The sequence below is a fragment of the Pogoniulus pusillus genome, chromosome 18 (assembly GCF_015220805.1).
Source record: "Pogoniulus pusillus isolate bPogPus1 chromosome 18, bPogPus1.pri, whole genome shotgun sequence".
Taxonomy (NCBI): domain Eukaryota; kingdom Metazoa; phylum Chordata; class Aves; order Piciformes; family Lybiidae; genus Pogoniulus; species Pogoniulus pusillus.
Window position 1 is genome coordinate 15,468,904 of NC_087281.1, and position 20,809 is coordinate 15,489,712.

General features: G+C 42.5%; 1 protein-coding gene across 6 annotated transcripts in view; it reads left to right on the top strand.

Annotated features, from left to right (window-relative positions):
• DISC1 (DISC1 scaffold protein) overlaps nucleotides 1-20,809 on the top strand; it is a 189,889-nt gene that overhangs the window by 85,109 nt on the left and 83,971 nt on the right. For all 6 annotated transcript variants that reach the window (XM_064158528.1, XM_064158529.1, XM_064158530.1 and 3 more), the window contains 3 exons: nucleotides 2,056-2,110; nucleotides 5,327-5,429; nucleotides 17,438-17,626. In XM_064158528.1, the coding sequence (XP_064014598.1) occupies nucleotides 2,056-2,110; nucleotides 5,327-5,429; nucleotides 17,438-17,626 (347 nt within the window). The remainder of the gene's footprint in view (nucleotides 1-2,055; nucleotides 2,111-5,326; nucleotides 5,430-17,437; nucleotides 17,627-20,809) is intronic.

The window sequence follows — 20,809 nt, forward strand, 5'->3', positions numbered from 1 at the left end:
CAATATGAAATCTACAACTGGGGCTTAGTTCTACAACTTTTTTTGGACCATTTATTTAGAATGAAATTAAAAATTGATTGTTCTTCCTGTTAGTCCTTTGAGTCCTACAAAGGACTGAAATGTTGTATGAACCTGGGGGAGCTTTCTGTGAAGAGAGTAAACAGATAAGAGGAAAAGCACATGGAAGAGATTTGTTAGGGGTACCATCTTTATACTGTTCTTCTGGCTATAACTGCACTTTACATTTTATTATGGCCTGAGTTTTCAGAGTTGAATTTTACAAGGCAGTTTCAGAACAATTGTGTCAGTCAACCATTAATCATTCAATTACACATTGTAGCCTTGCTGCTCCCTGTTGACTTCTGTACACAAAGGCCAGATCTTTTTTACATAACCTGACCAGCTCAGGTGCTGATTGTGGGAGATGCTGAAAGTTGCTCCAGAGCCTGAGAAAAGCTGTGGCTAAATAGTTCATTCCCTCTGGCATGCCCAGAGGCAGGCAGGAAGCTAATAATGGCATCATTGCACATGTTATATTTTGCTGTAGAAATGGAAGAAATTGGAAACTGCTATGTGGGAAATGTTATTAAACCACTTCTTTTGTTGCCCTACACAGACATTGACTTACATTGTCGTGATATATTTGTGAAGGGACTGCCTCATTTAGCGCTGGAGGTGCCCCTATGTGCTGTGGTAGTAATGAGGTGACTGGCCTTGCTGGGCTGTAGATTGAAAAGGATTGCTCCATGCAGCAGGTCAATAGGGAAAGCAATGCAAGTAGCACATGAAATGATATGCTGGACAGCTGCTATCTCACTCATGTGCAACTGGGTGAGGTGGTCAGTAACTGACTGCAGGTCTAACTTTGTGTGCTTTGAGGTTCAGAATTACTGAAGTGTTGACTCTTGAGAGGGGACATAGTGTGTACTGTGCTTCAAATATGTGAAGGAGCAGGTTCTTGAAGGAAAACTGAAATGCATAGAGGATAGGCAGCAGGGACTGTGCCTGTCAAAATGGGCACTTAGTGTTAATATGCTGTCTGAATAACAATGACTTGTATTTCTTCCACCTGTAAAAGGAGTACAGAGATGCATTCTCTTGCAAGCATATCATTGTAGTAAATCCAGTGATGTTTCTGAAACGCTTGGATACTTCAGTGCCAAACACTAAAGGAGAGCTCAGAAGTAAATTAGTAGTTCTTTATTTAGGAAGAATGAAGCACAGTTTTTACTATGCAGCTAAAAGCATTAATTGACATGTTTCTGTTGGGGAATGCTCACTGTCATGTCAGCTGAACTGTCATGAAGTAACTGAACATTGTATTAAAAGTGTACACTTGTAAGTAGGATGGAGGGAAGTGTTACTGTTACAAAAATAATCTCTGTAGTAACTCAATGTTTTATTTGACCTGGATTTTTGAATGTTCTGCTAAAAATATAACGAGGATTTATTTACAAGTATCAAAGGCATAGGTTTAGCTTAGGTTCAGTAATATGAAAGTAGTGAGCCTACCTATTTTCATGTGTGGAAGAAAACCTTGAATTTGTTCATATGGATGATGTCCTGGTTTCAGCCCACAATTTGGTACAAGTACTCTGCAGGGTTTTTTAATGAAACTAAACAACCTGACTAGTGATATTTCATGTAAACAGGTGGCTGCAGCTGAACTTTCCCTGACAGAGCTGGAAACTGGGTTATAAGAGGATAGTTAACTGCAAACTGTTTATGTCAGATAACACCTTTCTGTTAGTTTTTTGGATGGTAGCCTAGAAGAGCACTGGTCCTGGACACTGCTGGGAACTTCTGTGTTTCAAGTATTATGTAAAATGCATGCAAACTCATGAAGAACTGTGAAGCTAGCACATGAGCCACTTTGCAAACAAACAGGATTGTGTTAGTAGAAATTGGGTGGAAAAAATACTGAAACCAAACATACAAATTTTGTCTTGATATCGGTTCTGTATGCTTCCATGTGAAAATGTGCCTTGTGTGGCTGATGCTGCTGCTGAGCAGAGACCAACTTTATTTTTTTTTTCTTATTTTAATCCCTTTTAGCCTTCAGGAAAAAGAAAAATCCTTCAGCATGTCCATTAAAGAAACTACTGCCAAAGTAAGTACACATCATCTTTCAGTTCTTTACCTTTAAGCAGACTACCTGTAAGCTATCTTTAAGCAGATAACAGCCTACATCTTAACTTGTTGGGATTTGAGAAAGTTGGTTTTGTGGTGTTTTGCCTAAACAAATGTTGTGTGTAAATATTTTTATGCCTACACTCCAAAAAAATCCTATCCCAACTTTTTCTGTTTGGACAGGCCATAAAGATTATGCTTAAGGCAGCAGATGGAGTAATCTATTGTTTTGTGGCTTCTGTTTACCACTGATCATTCTTCTCGCTGGTCTCCACTGACACGACTATTTATATGTCTTTTTCTGCTTCATCTGTGTTTTCAGATGAGGTTGCTGGTGAAGGGAATAATCTCCCTTATCCATTAATTTCCTTCAGAAATTGATATCCACTTTTGCTAATGGCAAAATTGTGTTGCACAGAAACTCCAGATATACTGTCTTTTTTCAGGCAACATAAAGAGAGTTTCTCTTTTACTGAGTTGCTGTTGTAAATAAATGTGAAGGTTACTGGGTTTTATTTTGTTTTGTTTGGGTTTTTGTTGTTGTTGTTTTTTTCCTCTTTTCTTGAGGTGGTTGGAAAAAGAATAAATTTCAATGCTTTTTCAGTGTCCTTGTCCCAGTTTCTGCTGCTTTAGATTAATATCATACTCTGGAAAGATGGAAGAGGATGACAGTGGGCAAACTTGCTTTTGTTATTTTGCAGCTTTTCATCTCAATTCCACATAGCTTTGCTAACCAATATCCTACTGGTTTCAGATAACCTGCTTTTTTGGGGCAGCATTTATGTGTCTGAACACAGATTTGTAAGGTATATTTTTTTGTTTCGAGAGTCTGCTTTAAATCTCCACACAAGCCCCACTGAAGAAGATTTTAAAACAGATACAGGAATGTCTGGCTTTAAAGAAATAAAACTGAAGGGGAGTTTATTTTGGACATGGAGCTTGTTGGTCCATGAGCTGCAGCAATAGCGGTCACTGAAAACAGTGAAAGGGCATTGCTGGGGCTGTGGACACAGGCGCTTGCAATCAGACTGAGTGGTGAGGATGCATGTTCTCTAGGGACAAAAGGAGGGTGCTGGCTTTGTGAATGTTTGTCATCTTGTTTAGCTAAGAAGTAACCTTTCCTGAGTGGCTGAATAAGCTACTGTAGTGAATAATAGTAGCTGTTATTTGGACAAAAGGATTAGAAAAAATGAAAAGAGTTGGAGCTTATAGAGTAGAGCTGATGTAACATAAACCCAGTGCTATTAGTTTGGAGGATGTTACATCCTTTTGTCTTTCCGAGTCACTCATTTAGTTTTGTTGAGCTGTGCCATATGATAGCTCTGAAGATGAATGTTGGTCATTTATCTACAGAATACACGTGACATAGATACAAGCAGTGGCTTGGTAATGTGCTTATCTCATGTTCCAGAAGAATCATCTCTGTGAGCTAGAGGAACTTCTATTCAGACTCTGGTCCCTGCATTTGGTCCGTTAATAAAAAGTATCAGTGAGCTTCATTCTGACAGTAGTGCTTACAAAGTGGACAATGTTCACTAGGAACTGATTAAACCTCCCAGCTTATTTTGCATAATTGCCAAACAGCTGTCTGCTGGTAATGATTTTAAGTTACTACCAGCATGGGATATATTAATGCAGTTTTCCTGGAGCTGAAAGATTCCCCATCTAATTGCAATTCACTGAGCCATTCAGTGCCACTAAAGAGAAAGCTCTGCTTAGAAAGAAGTCATTAAAAACACTCAGATTTATTTTGGAGATGTGAGAAGAAATGGCCTTTGGGGTTTTTTTTTGAGCACACTTATTCATCTCTGACAGGTTTGGGTTTTTAAAAGTATTTAAATAGATTAGTAGACAAGTCATTTAGAACAGGATACTAAACGCAGTGAAATATCTGGGAATTGAAAAATTACAAAAGAAGTGATGAGATGTGTGGTTTTAAATTAATAGGAAAACTCTGATGTCTTTAGATAGCAACAATTACTGCTTTGGAGGATAGTTCTGTTAACTCAGATGAAAATATGACCCGTTTATGGTTAACAGATGCTCTCAGCCTAAGGCATGAAAGTGTTATTCATTTAAAAGCATTTACCGTTGGTGTTGTACCTGAACTAGTACACTTTGTTTGTGCAAGCAGATAAGTCATTGGACTTGTAAGGCTTTTGCTCTTAAAAAGTGAAGTGATAGCTGTGATTCTGTTATTAAGTGTGGTATATACACTTGTTTTTTAGGGACAGAAACAAAAGTCAAGGGGGCCAGAGAAACTTTCCTCTGGAGATTTTGTTTCACATCTGATCTCTTCACAGCTGGCTTGTGCCTCTCGTGGCTGTTGCTCTGCCGTTGGTTCCAATGAATGTTTTCCCAAGTGTCAGCTACAATTTTAAGCAAGTGTTTGATGTCTGCCTTCAAAACAAGAGACTTGCCTTAGCTTGATGAGGGATTTCTCTGTTCATTTTGCTTTCCTTCACAATATGGAGTAAGAACCAACATATTAGAATATGTAGGAGTTAATATGAATTGTATATGCTGTATAAAAGGTCTTTCCAAGGTGGAAATGTATGCTTAAATGTGAAATACAGAAAGAGACAAACTTCCTTCCTTTTTCCTCTTATCTCTCAGTGCTTTTAATGCCATTCCCAATTCATTACTGAAGGAGCTTGCAATTAAAAGGGTGAAAAAGAGGGAGGGAAAAAGTCAGAAACCTGAATATAATATTGCAGTGGTGTGGACTTATTAATTGCTTGTTCAGAGAATGAATAATGGCACCTTTGCCTTTCTTGTTTTTAGTTAAAATATGCAATGTGGTATATTTTGTGTACAAACTGCTGTACATTTTGTGTCATGACATCTGAAAGTCCAAATATTAATTTGTTCATGCTCCAGGCATCACTGCTAATGCTAAAATTGTACAAAATTTATGAGAGGGCCTTGGTTTCTAGTTGTGAAACATGTCCTCTGTGATTCAGATGGCTAATGCTGATACCATTCCCTATTCTTACAGCATAATGTGCAGCACAGACTGGAAATTTTGATTCATGTTCAATATTTCTGTAAGATACGACTTTTTTACTAGGCTTCTTCACGTTGCTGTAGGATATTATGTCATGTCTGCAAACCAAGAATATTTGAAGCCTTGCTTGTATTGCCTTATACTTTTACTTGAATGAATCATATGTCATGACTGTCTGCCTCAATCTAGGTTTGCACTAGTCAGAAACTCTGCAGTACTTTGAGGAGGAAAGTGAGTGATATCGAGTGCCAGTTACCAGCTCTGCTTGAAGCCAGAATGCTGGCTGTTTCAGGTGAGTCTTCTTTTCACTCTTATAAATGTGCCCTTTCCAAATTCTTCTTGCTTTTACACTAATGAAAGGACTGAAAAGACTATGCTTGTTATTAAAAGCCATTTTTAGATAACCTCAGAAGATTGCCTCTAGAAATCAAAACATTGTTATGGTCTTGTTTCTAAGGATAGACAGGCAAGTGACTGGGATCCTGTACACTTTAGTCCATGTTAATTATAGAAGGACTAACATTGACGAGTGGTTGTGTGTTAATGATGCCAGGTAGGATTTTTTCCAAAGTTAATATTGTTTATTAATTTTGATATTCAGGACTCTTGCCACCTGCCCAGTAACTTTTAATAATATTGGGTTCTTTGCACGGTCATGAAAACATTATACAGAAGATAAGCAGGATCTAGAACATCTGAGAAATAACTAGCAATAATGCAACAAACCTTAAATTCAGTTGCAGTGGAAAGAGGTTCTTGTGGTCAGTTGTACCACTTGCCTACTAGAGGGACTGGAGAAGCTCCTTTCTGCTTATGGCAGAAGACCTTAGAATTAGAGTATTTTACAGTTTTGCTAAAGAGGCTTTTGAGTTTTTACTCATAAAATATTAATCTCTGGATTCCTGGGACTCACTACGGTTCCCAGACAGTACCCAAACACTTGTAGGGAGTTCTGTTGGTGTCTTCTTAGCTGCTAGGGCTTCTAGTTCTTCCCAAGCTCTATCAAGGGTGCTGGGAAAGAAGCAGACTATCTCTGACCTGATCCTGATTCCTCTTGCCTCCAGACTTGGCACAAAAACTTGCAAGTATAGGCAAGATGTCTTGCGGATGTGCAGACTTGGCACAAGGTCATGCTGGCTAAGTGAGGCACCTAAGGTCTATTCCTGATGAATGCAAGACACGGCAGGTTTCCAAGTAGACAAACCCAAAGCATCAGGGCCATCTTATAGCTTAGCAGACATAATACTGCTGAGCATGGCAGGATACAACAGCAGAAGCAATGGCAGCCACACTGCCACAAGAGAACAGAGCACATTAAGGCAAAAGCAACAGCAGCAACACGTTGTTGTTACCTGCTCATCTCTTTTTATCAATACAGCCTGAGACTAACGGGTCTTTGGCCACAGATCAGCCAATCAGAATGGCAGTTTTCCAAGCTTAACCATATTAGGTGAAGTCACAGAATCAGTCAGGGTTGGAAGGGACCACAAGGATCATCTAGTTCCACCCACCCTGCCATGGGCACGGACACCCTACCCTAGATCAGGTTGGCCAGAGCCTCACTTGCATGTCAGGGCTTGCTTTTAACTTTTTAGGGCAGAACACCAACAAGTGTATGAACATATGTGGGCACCCTGTAAACAAGCTTGGACAGACATGGAGGCAGAAGGCACTTTTGTCTTCCTTTCCCATGGTTGCTTCCCCCACCAACAGGGGGAGAGCAGAAAAACATATCTGGGCAGCCCAGGACATGTTTAGGCCTATTTTCGCCTTCCATAGCAGTGATGTTAGAGCAGTTATTGACCTTTTTGTAGTTGAGACTACTTAGGAAAAGTCATTGATGTACATTTGTCTATATCCTCTGAAGTTAAGGCAAGTTCAGCAGATCCAGGGTGTGTCATGCCTTGTGTGAGGTACTTCAGGCCATCATTGGGAACTAGCAGTGAAGTGAATGCTGAATGCTGTGTGGTAGACAGTAAATGTGGAAAGTACATGGTACTTTTCCATAGGTGAAATGAATAAATAATTATCCATAGCTATTTCTGACCAATTTACAAGTTATTTCTGAAGGGAATGGAAAGCCTGATATGCAGATTAGACCCACATCTTCAGGAAGTCTGCTGTCTCCCAGGGTCCTGGGTTAGTGATGTAAGGAAGTGATCATGTTGCTGTACCCAGCGCTGGTGAGGCCACACATGGAATACAGTGTTCAGTTTTGTGGTGCTCACTACACAACAGACATTTTGTTGCTGAGCATGTCCAGAGAAGGAAGGTGAAGCTGGTGGAGGGGCTGCAGAACAGGTCTTGTGAGGAGTAGCTGAAGGAACAGGGATTGTTAATGTGGGGAAGAGGAGGCTGAGGGGAGACTTCATCACTTTCTACAATTACCTGAAAGGAGATTGTTGTGAGGTAGGTGTTGGTCTCTTCTCCCTAATATCAAGTGAATGAGAAGAAATGGCATCAAGTTGTGCCAGTGGAGGTTTAGATTGGATATTAGGAAAAAATTGTTTACTAAAAGAAATTGGGATAGGCTGCCCAGAGTGGTGCAGTCACTGTCCCTAGAGGTATGTAAGAAGTGCATAGAGATGACACTTTGAGATATGTCTTAATGGTCATGAAGGTGTTAGGTTAACAATTTGACTCTTTCCCACCAAAACCATTCTATGAGATTCCTGGACCTTTCTAGCTAAGAGTATAAATTTACATCACAGGCCTAATAATGAAAAGTGTGGCTTTAAATGGCACTTTTAAATGGAATACTTTAATTGGCAACCTCTGCTATTCAGAACATTAAACAACTAATGTTGGCAGCAAAAGAGCAATTTGGTCCTTGGAGCACTTGTGCATGTTATTTACAACCAGGAAAACATTAAATGTGATTACACAGTCTGATACATAACACCTTAACATGCCATTTACTTGGAATTACTGCCCTGCACAGCACAGTTCTGTCTCTTAGTTAGAAGAAGTGGGGTTTCTAATGCAGCAAATTATTTGCAGATGTGTTAAGTTGGAGTCTCTCTGTTAGACACCTGCCTTAGAAAGGTGAATGGGAGGAAGTGGCTACTTGGGGACAAGAAATTTTCCAGTGTTATAGCAAGAAAGGTTAGAGAATTTGTTATACATCAAGACAACACATTGTAGCTATCTGTTGGTGATTTACCTTCTCAGTTAAGTACAGTCTAGTGCCAGCATAAACAAGTTGTTTTAAAGTGGAACTTTATGCAGCGTGATGTGATTTGTTTAGTAAAAGTGAATAACATCACCCTTGAGCAAAATCTTAGAGGAATTTAAGGTGCAGAGCATGTTCTATTTCCTTCTCACAACACCTTCAGAAATGGAAACCCTCTCTATTTCTTTGTGTCCAACTGTGATGGCAAGTTCAACAATCCCCATTCTCTGCCTGTGGCCTGTTTGAATGTAAGCCATTTCCTTCCTTCCTTCCAGAAAGGGGTCAGAGTTTTTCCCAGCTATTTTGTGACTTTCTTGAGAACAAAATAGGTGTCAGACTGGATGTGGCTGAAAAAGATGTACCTCAGCCTGACACTTTGAGAGAGTAAATGCCAACTTGAGGATGATTTCCAGAACATTCATAACAATATTTTGTACTTGGTAGCCCTTAAAAGTTACTTGTTTCAGGACTGAATTCAAAAGGCAATTCTATAAACTGTTTTCTCATTGCTGTAGCTATGATTGCCTTTCTATGCTTTTGAAGAAGTATTGGTGCTGTTTCTTTGTGCTGATAAGCACTGTTTCTTTTTTTACTATTTTTGTTCTTACTCTGAAAAATTCTTGCTTCAGGGTATTTTAATGACTGAGGTTTTCTAAGTTGCTACTAAGGCAAAATTTTGGAAGTAAGTGGTTGAAAATCAAGGGCAAAAGGTAACTTGTTAATTTGGTGACAATGGATACTGTTAATTTCTTTACATCAGTCGATGTGATGGCATTTGTTTATGATAAATGTAGAGTAATATGCAGAGGATACAGTGGAAATCTAAAATGGAAAAAAAAAGTTGACTGTCTAAACACCTAAAATTAAAAAATAAAATTAACATTATAGTCTTAGAGCATGAAGTTAAAAAATTGGAGAAGTCAATGTTCTGAGGTGCTGAATGAATTGTGGCTAGCAGAGAAGCAAGTGAGAAAGAAAGATTTGGTAAATGCAGAAGAGGAAAGAGGAAGGAAGAGATAAAAATAGTTTGCATGTTTTTTTTTTCTTTTAAGGTGGAAACAGTAATCTGTAGACAACTCTTAAATAATGTATAGTTAAGGAATAAGTCTTAACCTGTTAACTGCTGGTTAAAATTTAATCAAGACACTGTATGTATCATAGAATCGTAGGTTGTGTACCATAGAATGGTTTAGGTTGGAAGGCACCTCAAAGGTCATCTACTTCCAACCTCCTGCCATAAGCAGGGACACTTCCCACTAGAACAGGTTGCTTAAGGCCTCATCTAAACTAGACTTGAATACCTCCAGGGGGAGAGCATCCACAGCCTCTCTGGGCAACCTGTGCCAGTGTTTCACCACTCTCACTGTAAAGAACTTCTTCCTAACCTCTAGTTTTAATCTCCCCTCTTCCAGTTTAAACCCATTACTCTTCCTGTCATTACAAGACCTTGTAAACAGTCCCTCCACAGCCTTCCTGTGGGGACCCTTCAGATACTGGAAGGTCAATGCAAGGTCTCCTTGAGGCCTCCTCTAGGCTGAAGAGCCCCAACTCTCATAGCCTGTCCTCATATCAGAGGTGCTCCAGACCTCTGATCATCTTCGTGGCCCTTCTCTGGACACACTCCAGCATCTCCACATCCTTCTTGCAATAGGGGCTCTAGAACTGGATGCAGTACTCCAGTTGTGGTCTCTCCAGAGCAAAGTAGAAGGGGAGAATCACCTCCCTCAAATCTGGAAGCATCAAGCAGGGATAAGTGCCTGTTTTTTCTGCTTTTTAAAAATACAGCAATTAGCTAATCCAATCAAACAATTTCCTCAGACAGCAATACTAGTGGATCCTGAGAACAAGTGTTTTTTCTCTAAAGACATGTTGCACCATTTTTATTTAACATAGAATTTTCCTTGAAGAAGCAGACAGAGTTAAATAATGTTGGAATGGTGTCAAAGCAAAAACTCCTTTACTTCTGACTGGCATTTGCTTATTGTGATAAATAACTTGCAGTTAATGCTCCTGAGATGCTAGGCCAGAATTTTTCTCCAAATGTAATTAATAGCATCTGATTATAGCGTTCACTGTGCTAAAGTCAGTAGCTTTAGTTAATTGTTGCTAACAAGCACTCCTGATTGCATGAGATGTTGCTGTTGACATAAATGTTTGCAAATACTTTTTGATGAAAGCTTATGGTTCAGCATCTAATAGGGATTTTTATTAAAACAAAGCATTTTAATGACAGTGTTTAGAAACCTGCTTGTGATTATTGTAACAGTTGATTTTTAGAGTAGCTCTTATCATGTTCAGAAGAAGTTATAAGTATAACATTGCAAGCATTTCATACTCTCACAAAATGCCAGGTTGGAAGGGACCCGATGGATCACCCACTCCAACCTTTCTAGGTGATAGTGTAGTTTAAATGTGATGGCCCAACACTTTGTCAAGCTGAGTCTTAAGACTGTCCAGTGTAGGACAATCCACTACTTCCCTTGGGAGATTATTCTGTTGTCTATCTGTTCTCGTGGTGAAAAATTTCTTTCTGGAGTCCGATCACAATCTCCCAAGGAATAACTCATACCCATTGCCCCTTGTCTTTTCCATGTGACTTTTTGTGAAGAGGAAGTCTCTGATCTCCTGGTAGGCACCCTTTCTGTGCTGGTACATGGTAACAAGGTCTTCCCTAAACCTTCTCAAGGGTGAGCAAACCCATTTCTCTTAGCCTTTCCTCATACAGCAGATCTTCCAGTCCTCTGGTCATTCTTGTGGCCCTTCTCTGGATACTTTCCAGCTGGTCTTAATGTTTTTTGTGTAGTGGGGATCAAAATTAAATGCAGTCCTCCAGGTGTGGCCTGAGAAGCTCTGAGTAGAGTGGGATGATGACTTTACCTCTGCTGCTAATCCCTTGTTAATGCAACCCAGCATCCTGTTTGCTTTCTTTTCTGCTGCAGCACTCTTCACTCATGCTGAGCTTGTTATTCACTAAGACTCTCAGGTCCCTTTCCACAGGTCTTTCTCCAGTTAAGCGAATTCCAGTCTGAGCTGCAGTCCTGGATTATGTATTTCCAGGTGCAAGACCCTGCATTTGTGTTGCGGAGGGGCAGTAATAATTCGTGGCCGAGTCGAAAATTTATCAAAAATAGATATTTTTTATTTTTACAAAACCCGCCCCCACAACTATATATACAAAGATTAATTTCGTTTGATAAACAGGTTAAGTTGCATGAGAATTCTACGAGGATACCATTAATAACCTGACTATATATATTTGGAAGTCAGTTTTTGGAAAAGGCTTTAGCTATTAATTAATAGCGGTTTTCTTACTAAATTAAGCTAAGCCAAATAACTCACTCAGGCTGGCTCGTGCAGTCGGTCTTCCTCCTCCAGCGGCTACAGGAGTCGTTAAGGGTCGTTAAGGGTCGTTAGGCAGACAAAGGTGTGCCTAACACCAAGGCAAGTCCTTTGGTCTCTCTCTGCAGTCCAGGCACAGGAGAGTGAGCGAACTCGTCCAGGCACAGGCAAAATCCAAAGCGGGAACCCCAAAGGCGGGAAGACCCCCAATATTTATACCCTTCGCTAGACAAAGGGCAGAGTTACCACACTTTAGGCGCGAAAGCGCACGGCCAATCCCAGCCTGGCTCCAGCGCGGGAACTCACGGGGCAGTCGCCGCCCCCTTCTCGGCTGCAGGGCAGGCGAGGGGGGGGGAAACCAGGCGGCTTTTCCCCTTTCCCCCCGAAGTCCGGGCAGGAGAGGAATTTAGGGGTACAGGACTCCAGGACATCCCACCCCGGTGGTAATGAGCATCTTTGTCTAGAACTTGAGTGAGAAGTGATCCCCCTTCAATTTAGGAACCTATTAATATATATATGGCTTTAGCCTTTTCCAACATTAACAATATGTAACACATTAATCGCCCCAACAATATTTAACAATACTTAACAAGGCTTAACAATAGCCCAAACAGTATTAATAAAGCTACACAGTCAATTTGAAGATTGCTCTGTTCCTGGTAGAGCAACCAAGTTCATGGCAGAGCCTTAGATGCTCTGAGTCCATGGCTGGAGGTCACAGTCCGTGGGTCCGGATGCCATCATCCACTGGCCACCCCGGTGATATGACTCCATCCCTTGTGTAGCTGGTTCTCCCTTTCCCAGGTGCTGGTCAGGTGGTCAGGAACTGGTCCTCTGCCTCGGCCTTAACCTGTAGGGAGATAAAACCTGCCTCGGCCTATAAAGGCCAGGCTTGACAATTAATAATTGGGGACGATCCACCGTGCACTGATCCGGTGGCCTTTTCCATTTGCATCTAGGGCTTCCCAGGCATATAAGCCTCTGGGTTTACCCCATGCCATTGGCACTACCCCTATAGGTTGGCCTTTTGTACTGGGGCAGGTGGTCAGTGACCACGTGGCTCACCTAGGCAGCAGGTCTTTATTCTGGGGGCTTCTGTAGCTCTCCCCGTGACTGCTGACCATTGAAAGCTGCCGAGCCACCGTTACACTAATTCAGTGTTTTGCCTCCCGTGTGGGAGACGAGAAAGGGTTAACCTTTCTGTCTGGGGACGAGCTGCAGTTCCCAGCGGGGGGGCTGCCGCTTCTAGGCGAGCCGCTCCCGGAGCCACCGCTGGGCTTCTCGCGGCTGCCTCTGGGTTTTGCAGCCGATTTCTGAAGGCACCGCACTAGATCCTTCAGCTGCCAGTCTGCCAGCTGCCTTAAAACAGTTTTTGGTACCCCTAAAGTCAGGGCTTGTCTATACCAACTGTTCTTTCCTCTGGGTCTCCAGTCACTCTGTGGGTCTCTGCCCCTTCCCCTCGGGGAGAAGCCTGAAGGACCGGTCCCCCTGGGGGGGCAGTCCTGCACTGGCCGGACCTGCCTGCGCAGAGTCCTGGGATTTTCTGGGGGAGAAGCACGAGACTGTCTCTCCCCAGCCCCTTTTTCTTCAGGAGACCCAAACCCAAACTGCAGCCCGTGGGCATTCAAGTCAGTTAACAGTTCAGCCCAAGTCATTACGTGCTCTTTAGCACCATCGTTCTCTGCATTTTCTCCAAGCACACGTTGAATTTTCTCAACATTCTTCATTAGTTGGATTTGCAGAGTTGCTGGCAAACCCTTCATAATAGGGTGCAGTCTCTCCGGGTCCACAGGGGCATAAAACGGGCAATCATAATGTCCCTTATCATAGATAGCCTGGACACAGGCAAGTCTGCGGAGAGCAGTGATGAGCTCAGAGGAGCTGGTGACCTTTAGTTCCGTTGGCTCCCCCCGGTAGGCTGGACGGACACTGCTTGCCCAGTAAGCTATCCGGGCGGTGAGGCTGTGTGTCCCCTCGGGTTCACGTGTCAGGAACACATCGTCCCCCCAGTCTCCAGCAGCTTCCTGCGAGTCTAGAAGGACCCGGTCCCCACCGGCTCGGGACACTCGATACACATAGTCAGCGACTGAGTCCCCAGGATCTCTCGCATATTTGACTTGTAAGTCACTGAGCTGTGCATCTGTGAACTGCTTTTTGATCACGGTGGTCCCTGCACCGCCTTTTCTGCCCTTCACGGACTCAGTCCTTATAACAGGCAACACGTGCTTGTGCACCGCGGCGCCCTCCTCACCGGAGCTCTCTTCTCCGCTAGCTACGGGAGAGTCCGGTCGGGACCTGCGCTTTCTGCGTGGCTTTGAGGCTTTCTGCCGCGCAGAGGCATGTGCAGAGGAATTCTCTGAGTCTCTGGCAGAGTCTTTTGTGCCTGGTTTCGGGGAACTCCTCTCCCCCGAAGAGCCCCTCGGGGCATTCTCTGCCTTTCTCCCCGATTCCCGCGAATCACTCCATTCAAATTCAGACACGGAGACCGAAGAGGTGGTGTCTGCAGGCGTTACAAGCCTTTCTTTCATCCGGGCAGTCAGTGCCGCGGTCAGGCTCTTTGTCTGCGCCAGCATGCTTTCCCATATACTTTGGCATTTAGCTTTTTCGGCTAATAAATCCTTTTCCAAGGCCTGAATTCTTTTTTCATAATTTTCAAATTCGGCCAGAGTCTGGGTCACGACTGACCCCAGAACAACAGAGAAATGCTCCGTTGGAGACTCAGAAATCACAGGGTCTGAGCGCTCAGCTAATTTCTCCAGGATTTTCTCCGGATTTTTACAATTTTTCTGAGCCCAAATTAAATCAAGACCTGTGATTAGGCATCCCTTTTCTTGTAGAAATTCTATGATTGAACTACCCTGCATACACTGCGCCATAATGTTGCGGAGGGGCAGTAATAATTCGTGGCCGAGTCGAAAATTTATCAAAAATAGATATTTTTTATTTTTACAAACCCCGCCCCCACAACTATATATACAAAGATTAATTTCGTTTGATAAACAGGTTAAGTTGCATGAGAATTCTACGAGGATACCATTAATAACCTGACTATATATATTTGGAAGTCAGTTTTTGGAAAAGGCTTTAGCTATTAATTAATAGCGGTTTTCTTACTAAATTAAGCTAAGCCAAATAACTCACTCAGGCTGGCTCGTGCAGTCGGTCTTCCTCCTCCAGCGGCTACAGGAGTCGTTAAGGGTCGTTAAGGGTCGTTAGGCAGACAAAGGTGTGCCTAACACCAAGGCAAGTCCTTTGGTCTCTCTCTGCAGTCCAGGCACAGGAGAGTGAGCGAACTCGTCCAGGCACAGGCAAAATCCAAAGCGGGAACCCCAAAGGCGGGAAGACCCCCAATATTTATACCCTTCGCTAGACAAAGGGCAGAGTTACCACACTTTAGGCGCGAAAGCGCACGGCCAATCCCAGCCTGGCTCCAGCGCGGGAACTCACGGGGCAGTCGCCGCCCCCTTCTCGGCTGCAGGGCAGGCGAGGGGGGGGGAAACCAGGCGGCTTTTCCCCTTTCCCCCCCGAAGTCCGGGCAGGAGAGGAATTTAGGGGTACAGGACTCCAGGACAATTTGTCCCCAGTGAACTTCATAAGGTTCTTGCTAGCCCATTCATTCAGCCTGTTCAGGTCTTCCTGGAGTGTGGCTCTCTCTTCTGGAGCGTCCACCTTCCCACTCATTTTGGTGTTGTCTGTTAAGATCCATTCAGTCTATATAAAAGTTTCATATGTAATATCACACCTTTTTGCTTGCTGTCTGCTGAAATGTAAGGGAAGGCTCCAGATGCTAATGAAGGATTTCTTGCCTTCATAATTTATTAAGCCTCTTGTGCTTTGCTGCTTGGGATGAGTTCAGGTGCATAAAGATGCACTGTTTGATTATAAATGTTGTTGCCTTAGAAGTGCATGAGTATCTTCCATTTTCCCACAGATTTTTGTCTTGCTTATCTTGCTGCTGTGTTTTTCTAGTTTGGAAATGTGACAGAGGAGAAAAAAAATCCATGATGTTTCCCAATAAATGCACTGGAAGGATATCAGATTCTACTATTAGTAAAGCATATTTTTAGTTAGTTCATTATGTAATTATTTGTAAGAGAGAGTGAACTGATGAAACTGAGGCATTCTGTCTTCCTCACATTTCACGCTTCAGGGAGAGCCAGAAATAGAGAGATTTGACTTTTAAATATATGGTGAATGGTGCCACATCCAGTTGGTAGCTGTCACTAGTGATGTTCCCCAAGGATCAGTGCTGGGCCCAGTCCTGTTCAATATCTTTATTGATGATCTGGATGAGGGGATTGAGTCCAGCATCAGTGAGTTTGAAATAACACCAAGCTAGGAGGACTGTGGATCTGCTGGAGGGTAGGAGAGCCCTGCAGAGGGACCCTGCCAGGCTAGATAGGTGGGCAGAAGCCAATGGGATGAGACTGACCAAGGCCAAGTGCAGGGTTCTGCACTTTGGCCACAACCCCAAACAGTGCTACAGGCTGGGGACAGAGTGGCTGGAGAGCAGCCAGGAAAAGAGGGACCTGGGGGTACTGGTAGATAGCAGCTGAAGATGAGCCAGCAGTGTGCCCAGGTGGGCAGGAGAGCCAATGGCATCCTGGCCTGGATCAGGAACAGTGTGGCCAGTAGGACAAGGGAGGTTATTCCTTCCCTATACTCAGCACTGGTCAGGCCACATCTTGAGTGCTGTGTCCTTGAATTCTGGGCTCCCCAGTTCAAGAGAGATGTTGAGATACTGGAGTGTGTCCACAGGAGGGCGAAGAAGCTGGTGAGAGGCCTGGCACACAAACCCTGTGAGGAGAGGCTGAGGGAGCTGGGGGTGTTTATCCTGGAGAAGAGGAGGCTCAGGGGTGACCTCATTGATGTCTACAGCTACCTGAAGGAAGGCTGTAACCAGGTGGGGGTTGGTCTCTTCTCCTAGGCAACTAGCAACAGAACAAGGGGACACAGTCTCAAGTTGTGCTGGGGAAGGTCTAGGATGGATGTTAGGAGGAAGTTGTTGGCAGAGAGAGTGATTGGCATTGGAATGGGCTGCCCAGGGAAGTGGTGGATTTTCTCTCCCTGGAGGTGTTGATGAAAAGCCTGGATGAGGCACTTAATGCTATGGTCTACTTGATTGTCTAGGGCTGGGTGCTAGGTTGGACTGGATAATCTTGGAGGTCTCTTCCAGCCTGATCCTATGATTCTCTCAGAAGAACACTTCCTGGTGATCGTTTTACAGGATGCCATTTAAGAAAAGCAGCATGTCATTTATAAACAACCTTCTTGTGCTTATTCAGTGCAGTGCTGGTTTGTTCAAGGAGAAAATACTTCAGGATCTAGAAGTTTGACAGCATCTGTTGCAAAAGTATTGTGAGTTCAAGCATCCCCCAAAACAAGTAAATGAACTTACAGGTCACACCATCATGACTCGTGAATGACATTTTCTGTCTGACTGATGTATGACATTTTCTGAAGTGTTGACCTTAAGAAGAAGTTTTCTTGGAAATGGAAATGTTATCAATAATAATTTACAAAGACTCTTTCTGTGTGCAGAAGGCTAAATGTGCTACAATTATGATTCTTTTTGTAGTAAGTTAATGAAATGGAAGCTTGCAAAGAAGTTTTCTTTGGCTTTTTGGGTTTGATTTGTGTTTTCATTTTTTTCCCCCCCAAATCCATCATTCAGATGCTGTTGGTAGGTCTAGTTGCTTCATTTCTCATTTGCTGTGTAACCTACTGATACTGCAAGTGCTTCATTTTCTCTTTCCTCTTTCTTGCCCATGCTCCTACAAAACATGCAGGAGGTAATTTTGGCACTGCGAAGGATTTGACAGAAGAAATAAGATTGTTAACATCTGAGAAGGAGGGGCTGGAAGGACTTCTCAGTGAGCTGTTGGTTCTGAGTGCCAGAAACATCCAAAAATTAGAGAGAGTTAAAGATGATTACACCAGACTGAAACAAGAGCTTGAGCAAGGAGTGGCCGTTTTTGGTAAGTAATTCACAGACTGTTACAACTTCTGCTCAGTCTTGAAGCTTCCTACTGGATTGGGTAAGCCATCCTACATTTCACAAAACATACTGATTTTTAGAGGAACATTTGGACAGAACCTAGATAAGCAATATGCTGGGTAAGCTTTCAGCTGGAGAGGTTGGTGAGAGAAAGGATATCCCATCAATATACAGCTTTTGGATATCTATCCTAGCCCACTTATCAAAACCTGTCTTTCTAAGCCTGTTTTTTTTGTAAGGATGATGGCACTGTATATTTATTCTCATATAGACAAACATAATTATTTTGTGTGTGTGTGAAAGTAGTAGATGCAGTTCCTTGTGGCAATAAAACTGTCTCTTTACATATAACTATTTAGTGTATGTGTATATATATATATGTGCTATATATATATTTTAATATATATATATACACAGAAAACATGTATTTGTTGAGGAGTCTGAATGTATACAGTGCAAAAGATGCCTATTTCTAGAATGCAGGAGTTCTTTTTATGCTTTGGGGGGGTTAAGCAGCTTGCCAAACACAACTTGCATACAGTTATAAGCAGTGTGCTTGAGTTGTAGATTCATGGTTGAATTGGAGAAGTCCTATGCAATTGCTGGGAAAGCTATTGATAGAAAAGCAGTCATTCCTAGACTTGGCTCATCCTCTTGTCTGCTGTACCCTTTCCCAAACTTAAGCAGATAAAGTGGTCTTGCTTCTTGGTTACATGAAAAGGCTGAAAACCATTTAATTGACAACAAATGTACAGTTACTGCAGCTACTTTTGAACAGCTAAGTTTAAATCTGAGACCTACTGTAAAGCTCTCAGATGTCTGAAATGCTTTTTCGTTGTACTACGTTGTTGGAAGAGAGGAAAATGTCCCTGTTTTAAAATGATATGAAATTTCTTCATAGGGAAGAAGTATTTTAGAAATAAAGTTAAGTGTTTAAGGCCAGACTGGCTGAGGCTGTGGGCAGCCTGATCTAGGGTAGGGTGTCCCTACCCATGGCAGGGGGGTTGGAATTAGATGATCCTTGTGGTTCCTTCCAACCCTGACTGATTCTATGATTCTAGGTAATAGATAGGTGATGGAATACATCTAAGACAATATTTTGAAGATGCATAAAGGAATGTATGTATGTATATATATCTACACACACTCAACTAGATAAGAACTTTCTTAGAAACTAGATGGTTAAAAATGTAAAAAATGATTATTCATAGCAGTACATTGTTGCCTAAGCTGTGTCATTCAAACCCACGTCAGACAATATTTCCTCATTGCTTGAATTTGCATGTGAGTTGAAGTGGATTCTGACCTTCCAGTGTGTTACTCCTTTGTTTCTAGGACAATTAAACTTCCTATAATACACATGCACTTCTCGTTTGTGTTCTTCTTCAGGGTTTTAAATAAAACCTGCACAAGACTTGCTGAGGCAACAGAATTGGTTGCAATTCAGAAGTTCTTTTTTGCATTTATGTAGCTGTAATGAGGTGTCTTCTTGACCTGACCTCTCCTGTCCTACAATTTATAACAACAACTTGCAAAACAATTGCACAATTGCAAAATTGTGTGGATTGGTCTTTTAATTTATTGTGATTCTGTAGGTATAAGGAGAAAATTATTCTTCTGTAAAATAATATTCCTTTCAGCACACATGGAATCACAGAATCAACCAGGTGGAAAGAGACCTCCAAGGTCATCCAGTCCAGCCTAGCACCCAGCCCTAGCCAGTCAACTAGACCATGGCACTAAATGCCTCAGCCAGGCTTCTCTTGAACACCTCCAGGGATGGTGACTCCACCACCTCTCTGGGCAGCCCATTCCAATGGCAAATCACTCTCTCTGTGAAGAACTTCCCCCTAACATCCTGCCTTGGCACAACTTGAGACTGTGTCCCCTTGTTCTGTTGCTGGTTGCCTGACAGAAGAGACCAACCCCCACCTGGCTACAACCTCCCTTCAGGTAGCTGTAGACAGCAATGGAAATCCCTTAGGTTGGAGAACATTAGCATGAGTTTAGTACCAACATATTTAATTGAGTAAAAGCCTTCTGATACTCTCTGGAAAGCAGTAAACAGATTGCATCTGAAAATGGCATCTACTTTTATAAATCACTCTTTTATTGTGTATGGTACATTCATTTTTGGGGAATAAAGCTTTTTTTAAAAAGTTGGAGCATGGTTTTACTACTAGTTGGTTTTGTTGTTCAAAAGAATTAGATATTACTATTAGATTTGTCTGTGCTGTGAACAGTGTGACTTGGGTCATGCTAGCAGACCTCACTTACTGCGTAGCCTCAGGCTTTGTAGTTCATTTAAGCCAGTAAAATCCATGTTTCTGTTGAGATGAGTGCTTTTGTCTTTTCCTCTTTGTCCTGCCCCAACCCACATGCCAGTGTAGTGCTGACCAGAAACCTCATTCAAGCAGGGCACTAGCACAACTGTGAAACTCACCAGCACATGGTGGGATTGCCAGTATAGGCATAATGAATGTAGCACGGGTGTGGGGCTGATGATTGGGAATGTGTTGATCTGCTGACACTGATTTTGGGAGTGTGTAGTACAGAAGGTAAACATCTTCTCAAATGCTTCAGCTTGAGCTAGTAGTGCAGCGTGGGCTCAGCTGGTTTGTTGTTGGGAGTTAAATTGGTAGTGTGAGAGATTGTTCTCCTTGCTTGGCGCAGTTGGTTCCTGGTTAGTTTGACTTCTGTCCTCAAGGAGAGATATTTCCTTCCTCCATCCAATTACTAACTGACAATATTACTGTCCTTTTTTTATGATATCTGCTCGAAGTTCACTAGGGGGCAGTTAAGGCCAAATTAGCCATGCTAGCCTAAATGGCAAAATTTATATGGACTAGGCTGTCTGATCTGTGTCCTGGTGTGCAGCAGGGATGTACCTGTGATTTTTCTTTGCAGCACAGCTGTGTTAGGCTTTGACTCGATGCTTTATGAAATAGACACCAATTGGTATGAATTGACAACCTAAACAAAGGTTACTGAAAATGTCCTAGAGAAAGAGGTCCCTTGGTCATCTCATCTTTGAAAGTTTATGCTACTTTAAGTCAGTCAGTGAGTTTTATATGTCTTTCAGTGTAGAAAGGAAATGCTTCATTTCTCTCCAGGGAAGGCAATCCAATCAACTGGAGCTGTTGTCTCCTCTCCTTTTTGCTTT